The sequence below is a fragment of the Dendrobates tinctorius genome, unplaced genomic scaffold, assembly GCF_039654945.1.
Source record: "Dendrobates tinctorius isolate UK_male_01 unplaced genomic scaffold, ASM3965494v1 ptg000079l, whole genome shotgun sequence".
NCBI classification, from domain to species: Eukaryota; Metazoa; Chordata; class Amphibia; order Anura; family Dendrobatidae; genus Dendrobates; species Dendrobates tinctorius.
Window position 1 is genome coordinate 13,301,643 of NW_027361747.1, and position 26,792 is coordinate 13,328,434.

General features: G+C 45.7%; 1 protein-coding gene across 5 annotated transcripts in view; it reads right to left on the bottom strand.

Annotated features, from left to right (window-relative positions):
• Window positions 1-26,792, bottom strand: part of SCFD2 (sec1 family domain containing 2) — a 692,911-nt gene that overhangs the window by 603,742 nt on the left and 62,377 nt on the right. For all 5 annotated transcript variants that reach the window (XM_073583530.1, XM_073583529.1, XM_073583531.1 and 2 more), the window contains exon 4: window positions 15,517-15,692. In XM_073583530.1, coding sequence (XP_073439631.1) covers window positions 15,517-15,692 — 176 coding nt within the window. The remainder of the gene's footprint in view (window positions 1-15,516; window positions 15,693-26,792) is intronic.

A 26,792-nucleotide genomic window follows, 5' to 3' on the forward strand; every position in this document is an offset into this window, starting at 1 on the left:
ACTGCTCTAAACTGAAACAGATTTTGTAGGATGAAGGGTAATTTTATCCTAATGTAAAGTGAGTAGAAAAGTTACATTTATTGTATTTTCAGAAAGTCCCATTATCTAGTCATCATGTAACATGCTAGCAGTGCCCTCCTTAGGTAGGTGACCGGCAACTGCGTGACCACAGGGCGCCCTGCTGCTTAGGTACTTTATAATTAAAAAACCCTCAGTTAATGAGAATGGAGAGGATTTATAAGGGCTAATGAGGTTGAAATTATGTAATAAGGCTCTGGAAACATGCCAATATTAGAGATGAACAAATCTCCTAAAATGTCCTCATATTACGTCATGGAATTTGATTTGTAATTCTAATTTATTTGATGTGAATCGAAAGTGTCCCGATTGTCGTCTGAAGACAATTATTATTCCCTGAGGTTTCCCCAGACCCCAAAGCATAATATATAGTGGGCAGAGAAGGGGTTAAAAAATAATAGCACAAGATTCTAAACTGGTCCCTCATCTGTTCCTGCAGCTCCGTGACTTGTGGCCACAAGAACAAGAAGCGACCTTCATCATATAGACATTAATGATGTGCAGCATGTGGCTTAATAAAGGCGGGACGTGCCGAAAGCCTAGGAGTCCGTTCCAGTAGACCCCAAAGGAGTTTCATCAGGAGGACGTAAGTGGGGTGGGGAGAGTATGGGATTGTATTAGTTATTATTTCAGCACACTGTACTTCTTTATATAGGAAAGTAAACAGACTAAACTGTTCCATACAGAGGCATCCAGGAGAATAATGTTTACTGTATGGATAACTTTTCTTAACAATTGTGGCCCATGGCCGGCTGTATAACGACTCCAAATGGTTATCATATAAAACCCACTGTGAACACTGCATGGACTCCTGGACTTGCTGGAAGGTTGTTTGCTAAGTAATTACTTCAGCCAGTCCCAGGGTAAATTAATCTGCAGATGCCAGTGATGGAGACTCATCAGTGCGTGGAATGAAGAGGTGATGAAAGCAGATTTCACTAATGGAAGGCAATCTATAATACATACTGTTACATAACGGGCAGCGATGCACCAGGTGTGCCGCTATCATTAGTGTGAAAGTGCCAGACTTACAACATATTACAGAGGAATATTAGTTATATCATGGTAAAATGAATAGCCATATAGTTCTACAGACTCGGCGAGACGTATTGCATGTGAGCGAAGAACAACCAGCGAGCATTATGCAACCCAACAACCCATACACTGCAGCAGTGAGGACGGTCACCGGAGAAAACATGAGGTTTTGTTTATAAAGTGTCTTTATTGTGGTTTACAAGAGTTACAAAACAACATTGCGATATATTATTTCACTTGAGTCGGAAATAACCACATTATTATTATCAATGGACTATCAAAGGTAACAAACAGCACAGACCCTCCATTATCATCAGACAGATCATGGCAGCTTGGCCATTAGATTCACGGTGCCCGAACCACAGACAGCATGAATCAGACACCGGTTTCACAACTGGAGTCAGGTATGTTTTACTCTTATACTGCAGAGTTTCAGAAAAAAAACATATGTGTGCACAGTTAGCAAGAAATTTGTATTTTTAATATTTAATTGTATTACTCAAAAGTTAACAAACCTGAACATTTAAGAAAGGTAAAAGTGAGATTTTGTCTTTCTTAGGAGAATGTGTGCAGAATTATTAGGCAACTAAATGAGAAACGGAAAATTTTCCATGTCAATCGATTATTTTCTTCTGTTAAAGGGAACCGGTTACCAGGTTTTTCTCATATAAAGTAGGGGTAGCACCTATAAGCCCACATATACAGTATACTAGAATGCTGTATATATGTCCCCTAAGCTCTCTCTATAAAATAAAAAAGACCTTTTATTATGCTCACCTACCGTGCAGTCTGGTCCACATGGGCATTGCTAGCCTTGATCCGGTGCCTCCTCTCTTCCCTGCTTCATTTGGACACGTCCTATTTCATCCATGTAGTGTCCATGGCATGGCGCAACTGCGCAGGTGCACTTCTCTCCGTACTGCCAAGTATTGTGGTACAAATGTGCCAGTGCTCTTAGCCTTTTCCTCGCAAATTCACACTACAATACTTTGCTGTGCCCTTAGCAGGACAGACAGAAGTGCGCCTGCGTAGGAGCGCCATGCCATGGACACTGCATTGATGACGTAGGATGAGTCATACACTTGAAGCAGGGAAGGTGGACGGCAATCAGAAGAAAAGAGGAGGCGCCGGACCAAGACCAGTGACACCCATGGGACCAGACCATGTCGTATGTGAGGATAATAAATGCTATTTTTTACATTATGCAGAGCAGATTGGGGACACATATATAGCATTCTAGTATACTGTGTATGAGGTCTTACAGGTGCTGGTCCTAATTTAAATGATAAATACCTGGTGACAGGTTCCCTTTAAAGTGAGAATACTAACCAAACAACTCAACATGGACAAAATAGATTTCTGACAAAAAAAACATCAGTGGTCAATATAGCGGCCTTCTGTTCAATAACAGTCATAAATCTATGGAGTCTGTCAGCTTCTTAATCTGTTGACGATCAACTTTTTGGGCAGCACTACCCACAGTCCACAGATACTGCTCAGAGAGTTGACTGTTTTCCTTCACCATACATCTCCCATTTAAGAAAGGCCCACGTTTTCTTAACAGGACTTAGGTCAGGTGAGGAAGGGGTCATGTCATTATTCTTCCATCTTTAAGGCCTTTCCTGTCCGCCAAGCCATGGAGGACTTTAATGCATGCAATTAGGCATCATCCTGCATAAAAATCATGGTTTTCTTGAAAGATGCAGACTTTTTACCATGTCACTGCTTGAAGACAGTGTCTTCTAAGAACTGACAGTAGGTTTGGGAGTTGATTTTGAGACCATGTTCAAGTCAAAAATGTGAAACTAGCTCTTATTTAATAATACCAGTCCATAGCAATGGAATCAGAAAACCACTACAAAGTTTCTGTTTCTTTTCACTTTCACCTCCATACTACTTTCTTACGATCTCCTGTATTCCCTCCACCTAGTAAGGTGTCATTTCTACCTCCATAATCCCCAGTCATCTCACCTCCTCCTCAGAACTGTTCCTCCACAAACAATCCTTTTTCTCCAGACACACACGGCCACATTATGTCCTATCCTGCTCCCACCTTCTAACGCTCTGTACGCTAAAACTCATTGCTGCCAACGTATCCCCAAATCCTGGTCTTCCGCAACACATCCCCACACTCATTACTAACACCCTGCCATGAAACCTGGCTCACCCCCTCTGACTCAGCCTCTCCAGCTACACTTTCTTATGGCGGAAACAATCTCTCTCACACCCCTCGCCCCAGCAACAAACATGGTGGAGGAGTTGGTTTGCTCCTGTCCGATACCTGCTCTTTTACCCCCACTTCCGCTACCACCTTCCGCTACTCTTCCCTCGTTTGAGGTGCGCTCAGTCCGCATCTATTCCCCCTCCATCATCCAGCTGGCTGTCATCTACCACCCTCCAGAACTAGCCATCTCCACATTCTCAACCACTTCACCACCTGGCTACTTCATGTCCTTTCTGCTGACATCCCCTCTATCATCATGGGTGACTTCAACATCCCCAATGACACTTCCACCTCAGCTGCCTCTAAACTTTTATCGCTGACTGCCTCATTCAGCCTCACTCAATGGTCCGCCGCGGCCACTCAAAGATGGCCACACGCTGGACCTTATCTTCACCCGCCTGTTCCCTTACTAATCTCACTAACTCACCCCTCCCCCTGTCTGACCACAACCTACTGACATTTTCTTCCCTCTCCTCTCAGAGTGCACAACCCTCACTCCACAAACTCACTCACCCTTGCAGAAATCTCAAACACCTCAATTTACCCTCAACCTCTGAGTCCCTTCTCCCTCTTACAGACATAGCTTCCTCAGATGACACAGATGCTGATTGTGATGGTTACGTGTGACTGGACATACCACCTCCAGCAGGGCGAATTTCTCTGAAACACGTGACCCTGGATACACCGCCTCCAGTAGGGCAAATTTAAATAATATAAGGTGTAGCCGGATACACCGCCTCCAGCAGGCGAATTTCAGAATTACACGTGTATCTGGATACACCGCCTCCAGCAGGGCGAATTTAAATAATAAAGGTTAACACCAGGGAAACCGATACAATGGAGGGCCCTGCGATAGGGAACGGGGACGTGCAGACCTTACCTAAAAACCCTAGATCGCCCTGCACCTATCCCTTTCTAGTGAAATGGACGGTGCAGAAACTAATCCCACCACTGCACTGAAACACACAAAAGGAAAGGGACAAACAGGGACAACACCACTTAGCTTTGCTCTGTTGCTCTTGTTCCCAGCAACAGAGTCCAGCACCAGAATGCAGCTTCCCTCCTCAATAGCTGCTACTTCTCCAAGCTTTGTCAGAGCTGCAAGGAACACCTCTCTGTAATTCCATCCTTCACCAGACTTTACACTAGAGCACTCCTGAGCTGCAAGGAACTCCTCTCTGTAGTTCCTTCCTTCACCAGTCTTGGTTGGAAATGAGCAATATCACCAATAGTGATTGCAACACCTGACACTCTTTTATAGGCCAGAGCAAGAGCAATCACACCTGCTTTATAATCACATGCACTAAACTAAAGTAACCAGTGTGCAATGACCCTAATGGCCACCGGGGGCAAAACTAACTTTAAGCACACAGCTTAAGGAAAAAAAAAAAAGGTTACTTGTGCATTTATCTGTCATAATCCAACCTGGATCATGACAGTACCGTCCCTTAATGAGGGGCTTCAGGACCCTCAAGACCGCTCCTCATCAGGGAACCACCTACAGCAGGGACGCCCCGGTCCAGAGTTCACCCCAGCAACTACCTGCACTTCAGGTTTATGACACAACAAGCACCGCTGGTATTGGCAAAGTATGTTCTGGAGGCACCACACATCTCCAAAGCGCCGACCTGGGGAGCGAGTTGTGTATGTGCATGTTTGGGGGTATCTGCAGCTGGTAAGTCTCCGGGCCCTGGATAGCCAACACCAGATACAGCCCGATCACCTGAGAATTCCAGACCCCCGCAACACACTTCCACTGGATGTTTTTGGTGGCCACCCATACATGCTCGTTCACACACAGGTCCGGACCTGAACTTTTATTGCCACACATTCGTTTGTCACAATACGGTGAACTCTTTCTGGAACTGACAACAGAGGCGTCCCCCTGTGTCACCACACTCACACCACCGCAATTCACCAAGGGGTACACCACCATCCAACCCCTCCTACTACGAGGTCTGCGCCTCTCAGGGTTGGCTAATGGCGAGGATTGAGCCTTGCCCCTACTCTCCTGCAGCACCTCAGCTACCACTGGAGAGGAAGGGAACGTTTGTAGAGAGACGGCAGAGACAGTAGCCTCCAGGCAGCAGCCCTCACACGACTACTCCTAGCTGACTACTTCCATAGTCTGCCAATCTAAGACTGGGTTGTGTTTTTTAGACCAAGGGGGGCCCACAACGATAGGTGCTCAATTTCCCTCTATGCTATGCAGCTCAATGTCTTCTACGACTTGGTTTAACCCTCCCTGGCTCAGTGGGACAGAGTTAATGGCCTGGACGCTTATGGGTTTGTTCAGCGTCTTACACCTCAGACTATGAGTCTGGACAACCTGAGCATCCACCAGACTGACTTCTGCTCCACTGTCCACAAGCACTGGTATGCCCTCAGGTACCTCGTCAACCATCACCTCTGTTGTCATAGTACCTTCTGAGGGTGAGGAGGAAATATACACTCCCAGGTAGTCTTCCTCCACACGACCAGGGGGACACGGCTTCTCTGACAGTACAGAAGTTTCGACGTCAGTGCCAAGGACTAAATCATTAGTCTGCTCACTACAGGGACGTACCCCTTCACCTTGGGGAACACCAGGCAGCACCATGGGGACACCGACTCCACTCACCTGCCTGGGTACGTCCACCTGTAAAAGCAAGTGACATGCCAGCCATGACCGTTATGCCTGTCATGTCCGTTATACCTGTCATGCCCGCCATGTCTGTTATGCCGCATGACTCCTGGAGCGGTGTGCACGTGCACTGAATTCTCATGCCCGTTATGTCTCGTGCTGCAAGATGCCTGGAGCAGTGTGCACGCGTGCCTTACCTCATGGCTACACGCTGTTGCTGGGTAACCATCCGTCTCTGTCTGACTCTACAATCCGCTGTACTCCTGGAACCCCTGATCATGTCACCTTTCCTATGTTGCAGCCCTGCTCTGGTTCTGCAATCTGCTGTATTCCTTGAAACCCCTGATCATGTCACCTTTCCTATGTTCCAGCCCTGCTCTGGTTCTGCAATCCGCTGTAATCCTGGAACTCCTGATCATGTGACCAGCTCTATGGTTCTACCCAGTCTGTTCTAGTGATGCTCTCTATGATCCTGGAGGATCTGAACCCAAAGTCCCTCCCTGGTCTTGACCCGGAAGTACTCGTGCTATATCAGACCGCCCCTCCCTATGGTCAGAGCCTGAGTATCGTGTTGCTTCTCTGCATGGCTGCTTGATCTGCTCGGTCGCGCCCTGTATTCTGTGCCCCTGCACTCTGCCCTGTCGTACGTCTCTGCACACGCTCTGTGCTTGTACTCTGCCTCTTGTCTCGTGTTATGTCTTGTGTTGTCTCTCGTGCCATGTTTGTCCTTGCCTTGCTTTGCCTTGTAGTACTTCCGCTGCTCTCTGCCTTTGCCTGTTTCGCCATGTCTGGTCTTTGCTCTTCTGAGCCTTGTAGTACTTCTCTTGTTTCTTGTCTCTGCCTGGTTTTCCGCACTCTGCCCTTTGGTGCTCTCTTGCACATTTCCATGTCTAGTCTTGACCCGGCTCTGGGCTTCGGCCTACTCTCCGCTGCTAGACTCTGTCCTATCGTGCTCTCTTGCACATTTCCACGCTAGTCTCAAGGTTCTCCCTTGACCTAGCTCTGGGCTTCGGCCTACACTCCGCTGCTGGCTCTGGTCTCGCTCCGCGTTTCTGCCTAGGTTCCGCTCCGTGTTCCGTACCTAGCCTTTCCTTGTTTCTCGCCTAGCCTTGCCTTGTTTCTTCTTGTGCCTTTTGCATGCGCCTGGCCTTCCTAGCCTCCTGCTTGTGCCTCAGCCGTGCCCGCCTGCTTGTGCCTCACACGTGCTCGTCGGTCAATGACAGCTGTGTCACCTGCTATGCCCCAGTCGGGTTCGCTGGAGTCTTACCCGTCTGTTTGTGCTGCAGCCCGTCCAGCTAGCCAGTGCCCCAGCCGTGCTCTCTGTGCTTCCTTGCACTCATGCTGTCTCTGCACTGTGCTCTCCGTGCTTCTCTTAGCACACGCAGGCCCTCGCCTGCCCCATGGCATACCTCCCCGTGCTTCAGTAAAAGTACGCGCAGGCCTTGCCATGTCCCAGTTGTGCCCTCTCACACGCACAGGTCCTTGCCTGTACTCTGTCCCTGGCGTGTCTCTCTGCACGCGCAGGACTCTGCCTTGACCCTGACCCTGGCGTGTCTCTCTGCACGCGCAGGACTCTGCCTTGAACCCTGGCGTGCCCTCTGCACGCGCAGGACTCTGCCTTGAACTTGACCCTGGCGTGTCTCTCTGCACGCGCAGGACTCTGCCTTGTGCCTTGGCGTGTCTTTACACACGCACCCTGTCTTGCTTGTTGAATTTTGAACCCTGGCGTGTCCCCTACACACGCACCTTGCCTTGAACTCTGGCATGTCCCCTACACACGCACCCTGCCCTGCACCTTGCCCTGGACCCTGGTGTTCCCCTAGCACGCACCCTGCCTGGAATCCTGCCTTGGACCTCGGCGTGTTCCCTAACACGCACCATGCCTGGAGATCTGTCATGCCTCCTTGCCTGAACCCTAGTATGCCTGCCGGATTCCCGGAACCTGACGAACGCTGCCAAAGATCGTAAGCCTGATGACTGCGGCCTGATGTCCGGAGCTGATGTCCGCAGCCTGATGCCTTGATCATGTCGATCGTTGCCAGCTGTCCGGAGTCCAATACCATTGTGCCTTTGCCTGTACCCTGGCGTGCCACCTGGCATGTACCATGCTATGGACCTTGCCGTGCCCACGCACGCACCTTGCCGTGTTTGCTTGTTCTCACGTTTTTGCACTGCATGTTATCCTGAAGTTGTCTTAATGAAGATACCTTGAACTTACGTCTTGTCTTGCTTCCTGCTCGTCCTTGTCGCCAGACACTCGTATCTAGTGTCTACTTGAGCCGGCCGTCTTGTGCCAGCAGTCGTGGTGGCTCACCCCCTTGGTCTTGCCCCTGACACTCCCTGTATAGGGGGTGGTTCCTCATAAGGTCAGCTCGCCCTAGGTGGGTGGGTGCCACGACCCAGAGGGTCCACTCTAAAGAAAAACTACTCAGCCTAAGCTGACCTCGTCACATCAAGTCCTGCTCCCCAGCAGGGACTCCACGGCACATCCTCACCAAAGCCGTACATGGACCCTCTAGTTGAGGCAGAGGATAGGCCTCAGACCCATAGTTTCACTGCAAGTGCTGCTGAAACACATCATTTAGCTCCTCACTAATCTCAGTGAGGGCCAGCAGCAACTGCTCACCGGTCTGCACTTGGCCCATGGCTCAACAGAGAAAAATTTTACGGTTGGTGATAATGTGATGGTCACGTGTGACTGGACACACCGCCTCCAGCAGGGCGAATTTCTGACACACGTGACCCTGGATACACTGCCTCCAGTAGGGCGAGTTTAAATAATATAACGTGTAGCCAGATACACCACCTCCAGCAGGAGAATTTCAGAATTACACATGAATCTGGATACACCGCCTCCAGCAGGGCGAATTTAAATAATAAAGGGAAACACCAGGGAAACCGATACAATGGAGGGCCCTGCGATAGGGAACGGGGACATGGAGACCTCCTGCACTCCCCTGAGTCAGTGTCTCTACACTCCTAACAGTCCCTATGCAGGTTCTGCACCTGGCGCCGATCAGGATACCTAAAAACCCTAGATCGCCCTGCACCTATCCCTTTCTAGTTAAATGGACGGTGCAGAAACTAATCCCACCACTGCACTGAAACACACAAAAGGAAAGGGACGAACAAGGACATCACCACTTAGCTTTGCTCTGTTGCTCTTGCTCCCAGCAACAGAGTCCAGCACCAGAATGCAGCTTTCCTCCAGAATAGCTGCTACTTCTCCAAGCTTTGTCAGAGCTGCAAGGAACACCTCTCTGTAATTCCATCCTTCACCAGACTTTACACTAGAGCACTCCTGAGCTGCAAGGAACTCCTCTCTGTAGTTCCTTCCTTCACCAGTCTTGGTTGGAAATGAGCAATATCACCAACAGTGATTGCAACACCTGACACTCTTTTATAGGTCAGAGCAAGCGCAATCACACCTGCTTTATAATCACGTGCACTAAACTAAAGTAACCAGTGTGCAATGACCCTAACGGCCACCGGGGGCAAAACTAGAACTGCAACCACCACACTGCAATGACCCTAATGGCCACCGGGGGCAAAAATAACCTTAAGTACACAGCTTAAGGAGAAAAAAAAGGTTACTTGTGCATTTATCTGTCATAATCCAACCTGGATCATGACACTGATGCCATTTTATAAAACACCACAATAACAGCAACACCCAATTCGGCCGACCTCCTCATGCACAGCAAAACATGTACAACAACAGGCAACCCTGGCAGACCAGCCTGACCAAAGAACTGAGGGGGGCTTCCAGGATCGCCTAGCGGAGATGGAAGAGATCCCATTCTGCTAAGCACTTTATCGCATACAAGCAGTCCGTTGCCAGCATCCAGTCCATGCTCACTGCCGCAAAACAAACTTACTTCTCATCTCTCATGTCCTCCCTGTCTCACAACCCTAAACAGCTTTTCAACACTTTCAATTTTCTACTCCGTCCTCCAGCACCTCCTCCCTCTCATTTCTGCTGAAGACTTTGCCTCTTTCTTAAAGCAGAAGATCGATAACATCAGAGAAGGCTTTGGCCCACAGAACCCATTGCTCAGCTCTGTTCTTCCAAAACCAGCTTCTCCGCCATGACAGAAAATCAGTTCTCCACCCTTCTGTCAAGATCACATCTCACTACTTGCACGCTTGACCCGCTCCTGTCCCACCTCATCCCTTAGCTTGCCACAGTCTTCATCCCAACCCTAACACATCTCTTCAACCTTTCACTTGCAAATGGTGTCTTCCCCTCATCCTTCAAACATGCGTCAATCACACCTATCCTCAAAAACCCCTCCCTCGACCCATCCTCTGTGTCTAGCTATCACCCAATATCACTTCTCCCTTATGCCTCAAAACTACTGGAACAGCATGTCCATCTTGAACTGTCCTCCCATCTTTCCTCCTGCTTCCTCTTTAACCGATTACAATCTGACATACGACCACATCACTCAACTGAAACTGCCCTAACTAAAGTCATCAATGCCCTACTAACCGCCAAGAGAAAGCGACACTACTCTGTCCTCCTTATCCTGGACCTGTCTTCTGCATTTGACAATGTGGACCATTCCCTCCTGTTACAGATTCTCTCATCTCTTGGCATCACAGACTTGGCCTCATCCTGGATCTTGTAATATCTAACAGACTGAACATTCAGTGTTTCCCTCTCCCACACCACCTCCTCATCTCATCCCCTGTTGGTGCTCCCCAAGGCTCAGTCCTAGGACCCCTACTCTTCTCCAACTACACCTTTGGCCTGGGACAGCTCATAGAATCCCACAGTTTGCAGTATCATCTCTACGCCGATGACACACAGATCTACCTATCTGGACCTGACATCACCTCCTTACTGACCAAAATCCCACAATGTCTGTCCCTTATTTCATCTTTCATTTCTGCTCACTTTCTAAAACTGAACATGGACAAAGCAGAATTCATCATCTTTCACCCATCTCATTCTATCCTTCCACCCAACCTAGTCATCAATGTCAATGGCTGCTCACTTTCCCCAGTCCCACACGCTCGGTGCCTCGGGGTGATCCTCGACTCTGCCCTCTCTTTCAAGCCACATATCCAAGCCCTTGCCTCCTTCTGTCAACTCCAACTCAAAAACATTTCCCGGATCCGTACATTCCTTGACCAAGAAACTTCAAAAACGCTTGTGCGCGCCCTCATCATATCCCGCCTCGACTATTGCAACCACCTATCCTATGGCCATCCCTCTAGCACCACTCCAGTCTATCCTAAACTCTGCTGCCTGACTAATCCACCTGTTTCCCCATTATTCCCCAGCCTCTCCTCTCTGTCAGACCCTTCACTGGCTTCCTATTGTCCATAGGCTCCAGTTCAAAACCCTAACTATGACATACAAAGCCATCCACAACCTATCTCCTCTATACATTTGTGAGATGGTCTCCCGGTACTTACCTACACGCAACCTTCGATCCTCTCAAGATCTCCTTCTCTACTTTTCTCTTATCTCTTCTTCCCACAACCGCATTCAAGACTCCCCCCCCTGCTTCCCCCATACTCTGGAACTCTCTACCCCAACACATCAGACTTTCGCCTACCACGGAAACCTTCAAAAGGAACCTGAAGACCCACCTCTTCCGACAAGCCTACAACCTGTAGTGATCCTCAGTCTACTGAACTGCCACACAACGAGCTCTACCCTCTCCTAATGTATCCTCACCCATCTCCTGGGGACTGTGAGCCATCGTGGGCAGCGTCTCTCGCCTTCTGTACTTGTGTGTACCTTGTATTGCTCATGTTTATTGTACTTGTCTATGTATGCCCCTTTTTCATATGTAAAGCGCCATGGAATAATTGGCGTTATAAAAATGAGTAATAATAATAGTGGCACTCCACCTCCACTCTGCTGGGGTTTGAGTTGAAGTGAAGGTCTGTGCTGGTTACTGATGCAGCCCCGGGCACATCCATGTAGTCCGTCAAGAGTGACTCATCTCATCAGTCCATAAAACATTGGAAAAATGTGTCTTCAGATATTTCTTGGCCCAGTCTTGACATTTCTCATTCTGTGCCATGTTCAGTGGTGGTCTTGCTCTCCTCGGCCACGTCTCTGGGCACTGAACACCTTCTATTTCTGGGCCTCCAGGGAGGTTACAGTTCTTCTTCTTAAAACTTTAGCAGCCAATGTAAGTCTTTTTTTTAATTTTTTTTCACACACCTGCTGACTATTTTAAACAAAAATTTTGATGGTTCTGTGATCACACTCCAAAATCATAGCAATTTCATTTTCAATTTTCTTGCATCCCTTGTAACAATTTTTGACTTCATAGACGGGTAAATCTCTTTTTTGGCCCATTTTGCCTTAGGAAAACAAGCTACCTAATAATTTTGCACACTTTGATAAAAGGTGTTTGTATCCTTAGGCCTCACCCCCCTCCTCATTACACCAGTACACATCGCCTGATCTACTTCATCCAATCGGAATCCACATTCATACAGCTCGGAGGTGGAAAATACCGTATTTTAAGCTTTATAAGACGCACTTTTGTTCCCCAAAATTTTGGGGGAAAGTAGGGGGTGCGTCTTATAATCCAAATATACGGGGGGGGGGGTGTATATATATATATATATACTGCAGGGTCCAGGGGAGGTGGGGGCAGCTTTGGAGCGGTGTTGTGAGCTGGTAAAAGCTGCCGGAGGGAGCCTTTGATCTCCTGCTCCCGCTCATATAATATGCACTGCCGCTGCCCATCACCATGGTGCTGAAACCGCACCACGGTGACTGGCTGGGGGAGCCGCGCATATTATAGCTGCCTGCGCCCTCCTTTGATCGCACATGATCCCCTGTGTTAGATATCGCCCCCATGCTGCTGCCCATAGTAAAATAAAAAACTCTTTCCTTACCTCCTCCAGCGCTGATCTCCCAGTGTCTCGGCTGCCGCTGTCATCAGGCACGCAGAGATGATATCACTCTGCTGTGCTGATCACATGACCGGCACTGAGAACCAGGAAGTGGAGGAGGAGCTCAACCACACTGAGGGAGACACGAGGAGGGACAGCGCTGAGAAGGTAAGGAAAGAGTTTATTTTACTAAAAGCAGCAGCATGGAGGCGATATCTAACACAGGGGGCCGTGTGTCAGCCACAGGGGGCCGTGTGTCAGCCACAGGGGGCCAGTGTGTCAGCCACAGGGGGCCAGTGTGCCAGCCACAGGGGGCCGTGTGTCAGCCACAGGGGGCCAGTGTGCCAGCCACAGGGGGCCAGTGTGCCAGCCACAGGGGGCCAGTGTGCCAGCCACAGGGGGCCAGTGTGCCAGCCACAGGGGGCCAGTGTGCCAGCCACAGGGGGCCAGTGTGCCAGCCACAGGGGGCCAGTGTGTCAGCCACAGGGGGCCGTGTTTCAGCCACAGGGGGCCGTGTTTCAGCCACAGGGGGCCGAGTGCCAGCCACAGGGGGCCAGTGTGCCAGCCACAGGGGGCCAGTGTGCCAGCCACAGGGGGCCGTGTGTCAGCCACAGGGGGCCCGTGTGCCAGCACAAGGGGCTATATTCAATATAAGGTGGCCATATCCAGATTAAGGGGGCTAATTTTAGGATGGGGGGGCTATGAGGGACATATACCCTATATGATTTGTTAGACGGACACTGGCATTATAAGACGGACCCCATTTATTAAAAAATTCTCTATTCCTTCACCACATTTGGGGGTGCGTCTTATAATCAGGTGCGTCTTATAAAGCGAAAAATACGGTATACAGAAAAATAATGACATAGTCAAAATGCTCACCTAATAATTATCCACACAGCAGTCTGGGGACTATGGGTACGATTTCTTAAAGTGCTTATGCCCCTCAAAAAGTCACAAATTGTTTGAGCAACTCAGAAGTTGAACAAAAATTTTGCGATTTTTTTAGTTTTTCTTTAAGTCCCAGCCAGCTTTGTGAAAACGGGAGAAGTACGGGCAGGATAGTGCATGACCACACTCACCCGTCTAAGTTTTAAAAAGTTAAGACGTTAGCCAGCCTTGTTTTTATATGTTCCCCACACATACAGGGGGATGAAGCTCTCTCCTGTGGTGTGTACAAAAGTTACAGCTAAATACACTTCTCACAGCCAAAACCAAGAGCAATACATTAATGCCATCTTTATGCACTTTTTGTATGCAGAGGGCTCTTTCACATTTCATTTACCTTTTACACATTCATCTTCTGCCGACCCTTATAAAGTGATGCCAACCTGGACTTGCATTACTTGAGCTCGTCTCATTATCGATAACATGACTGTGTGTCCTTCTATCACATACAACACTGTATAATCACTACTTGTATTAGCTGCTGCTGCCGCCTGGGTTACTTTTGTGAGACACTAACAGTGTGATGAGGATGGATTGCTCCTTTGTATGTTTCCATACTTTTGCAATCCCATCCTCAACCCTCCCACATACAGACAAGAATAGCAATTAGAAATAAGTGATTTTAGCAAATGGCAGCAACATGAATTATATGCAGGCATTGGCATACAGTAATGCAATGTTGGCAGATAGTAACAGCTAGCATGAAGTATTTTAGGTTCTGGTACAGAAATTGGCATTAAGGGGAAAATGTAATCAGTTACACCCTTCCCTAAACGCGGGCAACATAAAATCCTGACCGGGTCCTCCGTATAATAAACTTGATTTTACTCTGAAATACTACAATGAATACCATCTTGTCCACAAGGTGGTTCCCCTCCATCTTCCTCCTGCCCGGCATGGCTTGATTGACAGGTTTCTCTCCATACAAAAATATGGAAAAGTCGAGCAAGAATACAGAAGCCAGAGGGGAGCTACTCAGCAGACATTTACAAGGGATGGCCCCACGAACACTAAATTTTCATCAATAGTTCTTGGAATAATAGTAAGTTCCACAAATGGATGTGCTAAAGCATCACTCCAGCAATTTTTTTCTGCACTAGAGTGGTGACAGGTAAGTATGAGAGTAGGGTCAATGACCTTATATTAGAAGAGCCACTCCAGAGGTAAAATAAAAATGCTGTAGTGGTGCTTTAAGAAAATGTTCCTGTTTTTAAGTACGCTTAATAAATGTGCCCCTGTTTGGTGTGTCCAACCATGCAGAATTGCTAGAGCTGCAGGCTTTCTGAGGTAACATTTCTCTGCCTGTTTTATCACAGGAGCATGTGATTGTGTTGCATTTGCGGCCCTCTGAGCACATCATAAATCAAGTCAGTGACACAGGAGCTCTAGCATCTACTGATCTTGTACAGTGTGTCACTGACTTGATTTATGATGCGCTCACAGGACTGCTGATTTGGCAGAAACACTCAATCCTGTGATAAAACAGGCATGGAAATGCATTACCTCTGAAAGCAGCAGCTGCGAGCCACTGCTATTTAGTCTGTATACTCCCTTATCATAAGTGACTTATGCTTACCCTGGCAATGTGCTATGTGCTGACCAAGAATTGGAGCAGATCTGTATGGTCAGGCAAAGTCATTATACCATTCGTGGCCACACATGAACTTTGTTAGTGGTACAATTCCATTTTATCTGCAGTTTTATTGTGGCTGAAAAATCAGCATACATATATGGAATTTACCTGCAAGACAAGCCTTTCAAATGCAAGTAAGGTGTCCCACTTGGAGCATTCAGGATGTTTTAATGCCTGGACTGCAGCCAATGCCAGCTGAAGCAGACCACAATGGTTTTCTAGAGCTTGTTTGCTTTGTTTGAAGACCAGGGCATGAGATTTGAGTTGTTCAGGAGTCACTCTACCTGTAAATAACAAACAAAGCCAACATAAGAAAATATTACATGTAGACATAGAATTTCAACATAAAAAATAGTAAAGTAACCCAATAAAAAAACATTGATGCATTCTTTTTTAATTATTTTTTGACAGTTAGAATCAGGCTCTTCTTATGCCTCTACATCCCAGCTACAGAAAAGACAAAAAGAAGTGCCAGCTGACACGACTTCTGAGCATATGTATCACAAAAGGATCAATGTCATTTCACTTACTTCGCAGGGGGAGAGGATTCATCCTTGCCCCCATTCACCCAATCCAGTTAATTCTTCTCTTTTCCATTTATGGCATTACGTGATTATAGACATACTAGATGAATCGTTCTAAACTCTATGTAAAACAGGGAGTTTATTTTCTCTGCATGAGTCATCATTAGAACTGCATTTCTACACCACTGCAAAGTGCCTGGCAACCCAGCACCACCTCATCTTCAACTTATGACCAAGATGCAGCGCTCCTCCCCCCCCCTCCGCCAGGAAACTTTGCAATGTTGTAGAATTGTAGTTCTAATGATGACTCATGCATGGAAAAAGAGACTTCCTGTTTCTATATAAAGCTTGGAAGGATTCAGCTAGTCAATTTAAAATCGCATGATGTCATAGACCTAATGGAAAAGAGAAAAATGAACTGGGTCGAAGGGCAAGATGACGAATTCTAAGTAGACAGTGCTTTATAATATGATAATTGCTATATATTAAGAGAATACAAACTTTGACAAGAGGAGGAGTGCTTCATTAACAATGTTCTTCAGTGTAAAGAGGAACAAGCAGTTCTGGCAGTGATGATATGGCCCCTACAGATCCCTCATCTCAACATCTTCCAGTCTGTATGGGATTAGATGAAGAGACAGAAGGATTTACAGAAGTCTCTATGCAGAGAAGATCTGTAGTTACTTCTCCAACCTCTCTGTCACGTTCCTTCAAAATTGTTTACATAGAATTGTGCTGTTTTGAAAGCAAAAGGTGGTCACACCAAATATTGCTATCTATATATAAAAAGGAGTGTGTGTATCGAGCCACGCCCACTCCACATATCCCGCCCACTCAACATTGCCCCACCCACTTTGCATTGCCCCGACCACTCCACAGCTCTGCCCCTTCTGGTCAATCCTGCTCCTGCTCCTTTATTGTGATGTCACAGTAGAATGTTAGCTTAATGCTCCACTCCCTCCAGTTAGCCCCTCCCCTTTGATGGGTATATGGGCACGAGACTATGGGATGGAGAACGTATGATGGGTATATGGGCATGGGACTATGGGATGGAGGATATGTATGGTATGAATATGGGCATGGGATTATGGGATGGAGGATGTGTATGATGGGTATATGGGCATGGGACTTTGGGATGGAGGATGTGAGATGGGTATATGGGCCCTGGACTATGGGATGGAGGATGTGTGATGGGTATATGGTATAATCACATACATCATAACAGATACCAAGAGGAATGAGGGCCCTGCTCGCAAGCTTACAATCTATGAGTCTAAAAGGTAGACACGAAAGGTGGGTGGTAACAGTTGCCCTGATTGTATGGACCAGCCATAATGTTAAGTGTGCAACAGTACAGACACAGAGGGCTAATAGATGCATAAAGCATGTGGGAAACATGATGCGGCGAACCTGGTTATGGTAAAACTTTTGACTGTGCCACACGGGATAGTTAGGTTAATGTGTTGAGGTGGTAGGCCAGTCTGAATAAATGCGTTTTTAGGGAACGCTTAAAATTGAAGGGATTGGGTACTAGTCATATTGACTTGGGAAGTGCATTCCAAAGAACTGGCGCAGTACATGTAGTCTTGGAGACGGGAGTGGGAGGTTCTGATTATTGAGGATGCTAACCTCAGGTCATCAGCAGAACGGAGGGCATGAGTAGGGTGGTAGACTGAGACGAGGGAGGAGATGTAGGGTGGTGCTGAGCCGTGGAGTGCTTTGTGGGTGAGGGTAATAAGTTTGCACTGAATTCTGGAGTGGATGGGTAACCAGTGTAAGGACTGGTACAAGGTAGAGGCGTCGGTGTAACGATTGGCGAGGAATATGATCCTGGATGCAGCATTCAAGACAGATTGGAGGGGGGAGAGTTTGGTTAGAGGGAGACCGATTAGTAGAGAGTTACAATAGTCCAGACGAGAATGAATAAGAGGAACAGTAAGAGTTTTTGCGGAGTCAAAGGTAAGAAAAGGTCGAATTCTAGAATGTTTTTGAGGTGCAGATAACAAGAGCGAGCCAGTGATCGGATGTGGGGGTGAATGAAAGCTCGGAGTCAAGTATGACCCCAAGACAGCGGGCATGTTGCTGGGGAGTAATAGTGGAACCACAAACAGAAATGGCAATGTCGGTCATAGGTACATTACTAGAGGGAGGAAACACAAGGCGTTCAGTCTTTGACAGGTTCAGGAGTTTATGTATGATGGGTATATGGGCACTGGACTATGGAATGAAGGATAATCATTATAATTTGTTATAACTAACCACAGTTAGTTACTATGCCCGGGCAATGCCAGACTCTTCAGCTAGTGCTTTATATTTCTGTTTTGTCTATTTTTTATGCTCACCTGCCTAAAACTTTTGCACAGTGCTGTAGTTTATATTTGTAGGTCTAGAAAGTGCATTAAGCAATGCAATTGTTACTTCCTCTGCTTTAGGAACGTCTACTACTGGATATTGTGTCTCAATAACCTGGCTCTACGGCTTGAGAATGAAAATTATATAAAAATTCTGTGCTGGACTATCAGACTTTTTGAAACGGAACACTAAACACAAAAATAAATCTGTATCTGTCCACAATGTTTACTAGTTTCTGCAATTTCAGAATCAAGGAGTAAATACTGCAGGAAACACAGGGGTTACTTTCCTACAAATCAGTTTGTCTTTCAACTGGTGACTGACTGAAAGCTTAAAGGGGAAGGGGGCTTAACCATCTTTGTATCCTACTGTAGACAGGCAAGAGGGGAGAGGCTTCTGCTGCAGCAAGTTGTCTTACAGCCAGACACAAAGAAGTGAGGAAAAGAAAGGGAGAAATTGATGATCGCCTGGCGAACACAAAGAAGATTTCTTCACATATTTTTCAGTTTTAATTGCACATGAGACAAACCAGTTTCAAAGAAAAAAAATTGAGATTAAGGAGTATTCTCTTTGTTTAGAGCTCCTCTAACAGAATCTGATCCTGGTTTATATTTGTGGCTTGGAACAATATTCACTGTTGCAAAATAGGTATTTGTAACCAACCATGGAAAAATCTTACATTAATGTACCACAAAGCATCGTGTCATTTCATTTTTCTCTTTTTCTACGCATTTTAGCTTAAAGAAAATAAAAGTGCAAGATAAAAGGAGAGCTGATTGTGGTCTGTCCAACAGCTTTCTTCAAAAGTGCTTTAGATTAATCTGTCAAACTGCAGTGCACAAAAGAAGAAAAAAAAACTGTATTTCTTTAAACTAAACATGAATCAACACCTGAAATAACATGTTGCATGCAACATCAGTACAACCGAGGCTGAGGCTGAGGCCAGCCAAAACACGGAGACCTCCGCAAAACTGGGAGCTTGGAGCAGGAGGGTTAACAAAGCAAAGGGCACGGATTGAATCATTGAGAGCCATGTTTCAATAAGATGGGCTTCAAATTTTATGCAACCCCCCCAAAAACCTCCCTGGGAAATAGACAGTGTGGTTCTTCTACTGGAGCTTACCGGGATCATTTGCAGAGCTACATAATAGAGGTCTTATAATTATGACAAAAACTTCATATATAAACAAGCTATTACAAAATTAGCTAAAAAAAAAAAGAAGGGAAATTCTACAACATAAGCAGCCTTTGCCATGCTGACAACACTGAATGAAATCCTTGGGCAGATCAGCATCTGGTTTTCATTTCCATTGTGAAATATAAACAAACCTGACATTTGTAAGATATACGCATGGTGCAGCAGAGTGACTGTAGAGGGCGCTGTTCACCAAGACAAGGCTAATACCAGACATTGTGTTTATTTCATGAAGTATATGCCATTAGGCAGAAAAGTCTGCAACACTTAAAAACTTGTGTTAAAAGTACTTAACATTCCATAAATCTTCATTTCAGAAAGTCTACTTTCATAAGACTGCAGAAAAATGGAACTTTTGTATTTTGCTGAAGTTTTAATATATTGTTTGGGGTTTTTCCGCTCATGGTCACTTCTGCCATCTTATCTTTGGCGACATTCTGAGTCATCTCCCAGGGGACTGCATTATGCCGCCACCCTGGAGTAGGACTCGCCCGGTTCTCTGAACCAGTTTTGAGCATTGGCAGAAGGTCAGTTCCCTGTTATTTACATTTAATCGGATTTGTACCTTTGAGACACGATTAAAGAAATGAGTGTTGGCACTCGGGCAGAGAAGAGCTCATCTCCCCACCTTGATGAGCAGCGGCGTGATGAAACAGCCTCATCACACTGCTGACATCACTGCTGTGCAGCGGAGACGGAGACACTTGGTCAAGAATGACTTACACTCCATTCATCCAGGACTCTTCAAAGCCATGCTTCACGGGATCGGTGGAGGACATGGCGGTCGGACCCCCCAGCGATCGGAAGATTAGTCCCCTATCTCGTGACTAAGGGATAATTTTTAAACTTGAACCCACGCCGTTAAGGATGGTCATGTCTAACCCTGCCGTCACTGTCAACCTGCAGCTTCACTATAGTAATATTTTTATTAAATCTTTCCTAATTCCAGAAGTGGGATAAAAAGGGAAGGTTATGTCACAGGAGAGCACAAAGTCCGAGAGATCTTCTGCAGATCCATCCAGCGTCAATGTACTATCTCACAATCTATTGCCCCAAACCTGTAATCTTATATCTATAAAGAAAGGCATCCAGACCCTTCTTGTACCGTTATAGTGAATCAACAATTACAACCTTATGTCATAGTCTCACCGCTCTTCCAGTAAAGAATCAACAAAGAATCGCTGTCTGTGATTAAACCTTCTGATGTAGTAAATGCCCCCTTATCATCTCGGAAGGCCTAGGTGTAAAAACATCATTAGAACGATCTCCGTACTGTCCCTTAATATATTTGTACTACTGCAGTTTTAAAATGCATCTGAAAGCGGTTTCATAGCTACAGGAGCTGTATATCTTTGGTTACAATATTTTCACACTTGGGTTTTACTATACTTTTTGCATTGTTTGCCTTCTATAGTTTCTTTGCTGCAATGCCTATTGTTGGTTGCAGAATGAGTTAACGGAGGATGCTTTGATTGCTTTGATAGCAGCCTTCAGCTTGTCTGCATTGCTGTGTCTGGAGTCTCTCATCTTCCTCTTCACAATACCCCATAGATTCTCTATGGGGTTATGGTCAGGCGAGTTTGCTGGCCAATCAAGCACAGTGATACTGTTGTTTGTAAACCAGGTATTGGTACTTTTGGCAGTGTGGACAGGTGCCAAGTCCTGCTAGAGAATGACATTTCCATCTCCAAAAAGCTTGTTGGTAGAGGGGAAGCATGAAGTGCTCTAAAATGTCCTGGTAGACGGCTGCGCTGACTTTGGTCTTGATAAAACACAGTGGACTTACACCAGCAGATGACATGGCTCCCCAAACCATCACTGATTGTGGAAACTTCACACTAGACCTCCAGCAGCTTGGATTGTCGCCTCTCCACTCTTCCTCCAGACTCTGGGACCTTGATTTCCAAATGAAATGCAAAATTTACTTTCATCTGAAAACAACACCTTGGACCACTGACAACAGTCCAGTTCTTTTTCTTCTTGGCCCAGGTAAGAGGCTTCTGGCGTTGTCTATTGGTCATGAGTGGCTTAACACAAGGAGTGGGACACTTGCAGCCCATGTCCTGGATACGTCTGAGTGTGGTGGTTCTTGAAGCAATGACTCCAGCAGCAGTCCACTCCTTGTGAATCTCCCCCAAATTTATGAATGGCCTTTTCTTAATAATCCTTTCAAGGCTGCGGTTATCCTGGTTGCTTGTGCACCTTTTTTTGCAACCCTTTTTCCTTCCACTCAACTTTCCATTAATATGCTTGGATACAGCACTCTGTGAACAGCCAGATTCTTTAGCAACGACCTTTTGTGGCTTACCCTCCTTGTGGAGTGTGTCAATGACTGCCTTCTGGACATCTGCCAAGTCAGAGACTACTGAAACAGACTAAGGTACATTTTTAAATGCTTTGCTAATTATTCTAATTTACTGAGATAAATGACTTTTGGGTTTTCATAATCATGAACGTAAACAGAAAAAAATGTTATTTCTTACATTTTAAAAATTCTTCTAAGGTTCTTCTAAGCAGCTGTCTAACACTCTGAAAATTAAAATGGAGGAAGCCCGCAAAGAAAGAGCAGGTTATAAGAAGACAGCAAAAATTGTTTTTAAAGTTGCCCTTTCCTCACTTCAAAATGTAATTAAAAAATGCCAATTAAGAGTAACAGTGGAGGACAAGATAAGGTCTGGAAGACAAGCAAAATTTCAGTGAGAGTGGCTTGTAGGATTGAAGAGAGGAAAATCAGAATCCACGCTTAACTGCTAAAGATCTTCAGAAAGATTTAGTAGACTTTGGAGTTGTGCTTCATTGTTCTACTGTTCAGAGACACCGGCACAAATAAAGCCTTCATGGAATTGTCATCAGAAGAAAATCTCTCCTACGTCCTCACCATAAAATTCAGAGTCAAAAGTATGGAAAAGAACATCTAAACAAGCCTGATGCATTTTAGAAACAAGTCCTGTGGACAGATTAGGTTAAAATAGAACTCTTTTGCAACAATGATCAAAGGTATGAGTGGAGAAAAAAAAGCACAGAATTTCAGCAAAAGAACATCTCACCAAAACCAATAAGCATGGGGGTGGATCATTCATACTTTGGGGTTGTGTTCCAGTCAATGGCACGAGGAACATTTCACGGGTGAAGAGAAGAAAGGATTCAGTGACATTTCAACAAATTCTTGATGCAAACATAACAGCATCTGTAAAAAGCTGAAGGTGAAAAGAGAATAGTTTCTTCAAATGGATAATGACCTTAAACACAACATAGTAACATAGTTATTAAGGTTGAAGGAAGACTTTAAGACAATCTAGTTCAAACCATATCCTATCCTAACATACCCTAACATGTTGATCCAGAGGAAGGCAAATCAAAAACCCCAGTAAGCTTCACATTGGGGAAAAAAAATTCCTTCCCGACTCCACATACGGCAATCAGACTAGCTCCCTGGATCAACGCAATATTAAGGAAACTAGTGTATATACCCTGTAATATTATACTTTTCAAGAAAGGCATCCAGTCCCTTCTCAAATTTTAGTAGTGAGTCACTCATTACAACATCATATGGCAGAGAGTTCCATAGTCTCACTGCTCTTACAGAAAAGAATCCGCGTCTGTGAGTATGCTTAAACCTTCTTTCCTCCAGACGTAGAGGATGCCCCCTTGTCCCCGTCACAGGTCTAAGAGTAAAAGATCATTAGAAAGGTCTTGGTATTGTCCCCGCATATATTTATACATTGTAATAAGATCACCCCTAAGCCTTCGATTCTCCAAACTAAATAACCCCAAGTGTAATAACCTGTCTTGGTATTGCAGACCCCCTAGTTCCCTAATAACCTTGGTCGCTCTTCTCTGCTCCAGTTCAGCTATGTCTTTCTTATACACCGGAGACCAGAACTGTACACAGTATTCTAAGTGTGGTCGCATTAGTGACTTATATAGAGGTAAAATTATGTTCTCCTCATGAGCATCTATGCCTCTTTTAACCCCTTAATGTCCAATGACAGACACAGTCAGTCATCAGACATCTCCCCTGCTTTGATGAGGGCTCCGGCGCTGAGCCCGCAACAAAGCCGGGACATGTCAGCTGTTATGAACAGCTGACATGTGCCCGCAATAGGCGCGAGTGGAATCGCCGTCCGCCCGCGCCTATTAACTAGTTAAATCCCGCTGTCAAAGCTGACAGTGGGCATTTAAATAGCATCTCCGGCCGCCGGGCCGGAAATGACCTCATCGCCGACCCCCGTCACGTGATTGGGGGTCGGCGTCATGTTGCCTGGACAACCAGAGGTCTCTATGAGACCTCAATGGCTGTTCCAGGCATATGGCTTTCAGCGCCACCTGGTGGACAGCGCTGAAAGCACAGCAGTAAATCTGCTACATATGGGCGATCTGCTCATCGCCCATATCTAGCAGAGCCGATCGGGTTGCGCATGCTTCTAGCCTCCTATGGAGGCTATTGAAGCATGCCAAAAGTAAAAAAAAAAAAAGTTTAAAAATAAAAGAAAATTAAAACCTAAAAGTTCAAATCACCCCCCTTTCGCCTCACTCAAAATAAAACAGTAAAAAAAAAATCCCACATACACGTTAGGTATCGCCGCGTTCAGAATCGCCCGATCTATCAATAAAAAAAAAGCATTAACCCAATCGCTAAAAAACGTAGCGAGAAAAAAATTCAAAACGCCAGAATTATGTTTTTTTGGTCGCCAAGACATTGCATTAAAATGCAATAACGGGCGATCAAAAGAACGTATCTGCACAAATGTGGTATCATTAAAAACGTCAGCCCGGCACGGAAAAAATAAGCCCTCACCTGACCCCAGATCATGAAAAATTGAGACGCTACGGGTCTCGGAAAATTGTGCAAATTTTTTTTTTTTTTTAGCAAACTTTGGAATTTTTTTCACCACTTAGATAAAAGAGGACATAGACATGTTTGGTGTCTATGAACTCGTAATGACCTCGAGAATCATAATGGCAGGTCAGATTTAGCATGTAGTGAACCTAGCAAAAAAGCCAAGCCAAAATCAAGTGAGGGATTGTACTTTTTCGCAATTTCACCGCACTTGGAATTTGTTTCCCGTTTTTGAGTACACGATATGGTAAAACCAATGGTGTCATTTAAAAGTACAACTCCTCCCGCAAAAAATAAGCCCTCACATGGCCATATAGACGGAAAAATAAAAAAGTTATGGCTCTGGAAAGAAGGTGAGGGAAAAATGAAAATGCAAAACCAAAAATACCCCTGGTCGTTAAGGGGTTAATGCATCCCATTATTTTATTTGCCTTTGCAGCAGCTGCCTGACACTGGCCACTAAATGTGAGTTTGTCGTCCACCTATACACCCAGGTCTTTTTCAGTGACAGTTTTGCCCAGTGTTTTACAATTAAGCACATAATTATACATCTTGTTCGTTCTACCCAAGTGCATGACCTTACATTTATCCCCATTAAAGCTCATTTGCCATTTATCAGCCCAAGCAGAGTTTGACAGCATTTAACATGTTAACAGCCGTAGGTAGATCGTGATTCCAACAGCGGCTGTTAGGGGAACATGTCAGCTGATCAGATCAGCTATAATGTGCCGGAAAAGATGCGAGATCATCTCCGGAGCCCGCACCAAACAGGGGGAGGCGTCGAATGTCAGATATATCCGTCATTGGATGTTAAGGGGTTAAATATGGAATATATGTAAATAATAAGGCAATGTAGGGTAGCGGTAGCAGTTATGCAGTGATGAGGCAGTGACCCAGCAAAGTTCAAAGCAAAATGTAATGTTCAACTCAGCAAAACACAGCACACGATATCCTCCGGATCGCAGCTGGGAAACATATCCTCTGGATTACAGTCACTAAACACGCCAGTCCTCCTGTGACCAGTTGCCATGGGAGACTGCACCGCTGTGTTAATGTGCTACTCACAGCTTTACACAGTACATAACATCCTTCAGTTTAAAGTCACTAAAAACGCCAGTCCTCCTCTTGAGACCAGTTGCCATGGGCGACTGCACCACTGTGTTAATGTTATACTCACAGCATTACACAATATCCTCCGAATCGTAGCCGGAAACCATATCCTCCAGTTTACAGTTACTAAACATGCCAGTCCTCCTTCGGGCACAGGACAGTCTACCTCTAGTTCACTGCCGGGCACAACATAGTCCACCTCCAAGATGAGTTGTTGAGGGTGACTGCACCACTGTGTACACTGTGGGGTGCCAGCCTATTCAGCTGCCTTGGCTGTTTGGCTCCGCTGGCCTGTGTGGCCTCACACAGGTGGAGCTGTGCAAAGCCGACTGCTCTGCACTCGAACAAGCACCAACTGACTCTGGCCCTGACACCCCCAAACCCTATACTGCAGGGTTTTTAACTAGAATCTATGGCCATGGTTCACATGGAAAACCCAGGCTGGGAATGAAACTGACTGTACCAATAACATCCTGCAGTCTGTTTAAAAACACCAAAACCCAGAGGTTTTCCCTAAATCTGCCTTGGACAACAAGCATGTTCCAAGACCTATACTTACTTTAGTCTGCATTGCAACTGCAGCTATGCCTGTGACTGCAATGCCCTGTCATGGCCTCAATACTCCTCCATGCGCATCCTGGGGGAACATACAGTGACCCCCTACAGGTAACACCAGTCACTACCTCACAGCATGAACACATATTCCATATAAGCTGATGTATATTATATTCTCCGTGCTTGTTATGTGGGGAATGAACATGAAATATATGTAGCTTACAGGAATATGAACACATATTCCACATAACACTATATACTATATTCTCTGTGTTTGTTAGGTGGGGAAAGAACATGGAATATACAGTTAGGTCCATATATATATTTGAACAGACAACATTTTTCTAATTTTGGTTCTAGACATTACCGCAATGAATGTTAAACAAAACAATTCAGATGCAGTTGAAGTTCAGACGTTCAGCTTTCATTTGAGGGTATCCACATTAAAATTGGATGAAGGGTTTAGGAGTTGCAGCTCCTTAACATGTGCCACCCTGTTTTTAAAGGGAACAAAAGTAATTGGACAGATTAAACAATTGTAAATAAAATGTTCATTTCCAGTACTTGGCTGAAAACCCTTTGTTGGCAATGACTGCCTGATGTCTTGAACTCATGGACATCACCAGACGCTGTGTTTCCTCCTTTTTGATGCTCTGCCAGGCCTTCACTGCGGTGGTTTTCAGTTGCTGTTTGTTTGTGGGCCTTTCTGTCTGAAGTTTAGTCTTTAACAAGTGAAATGCATGCTCAATTGGGTTGAGATCAGGTGACTGACTTGGCCATTCAAGAATACTCCACTTCTTTGTTTTAA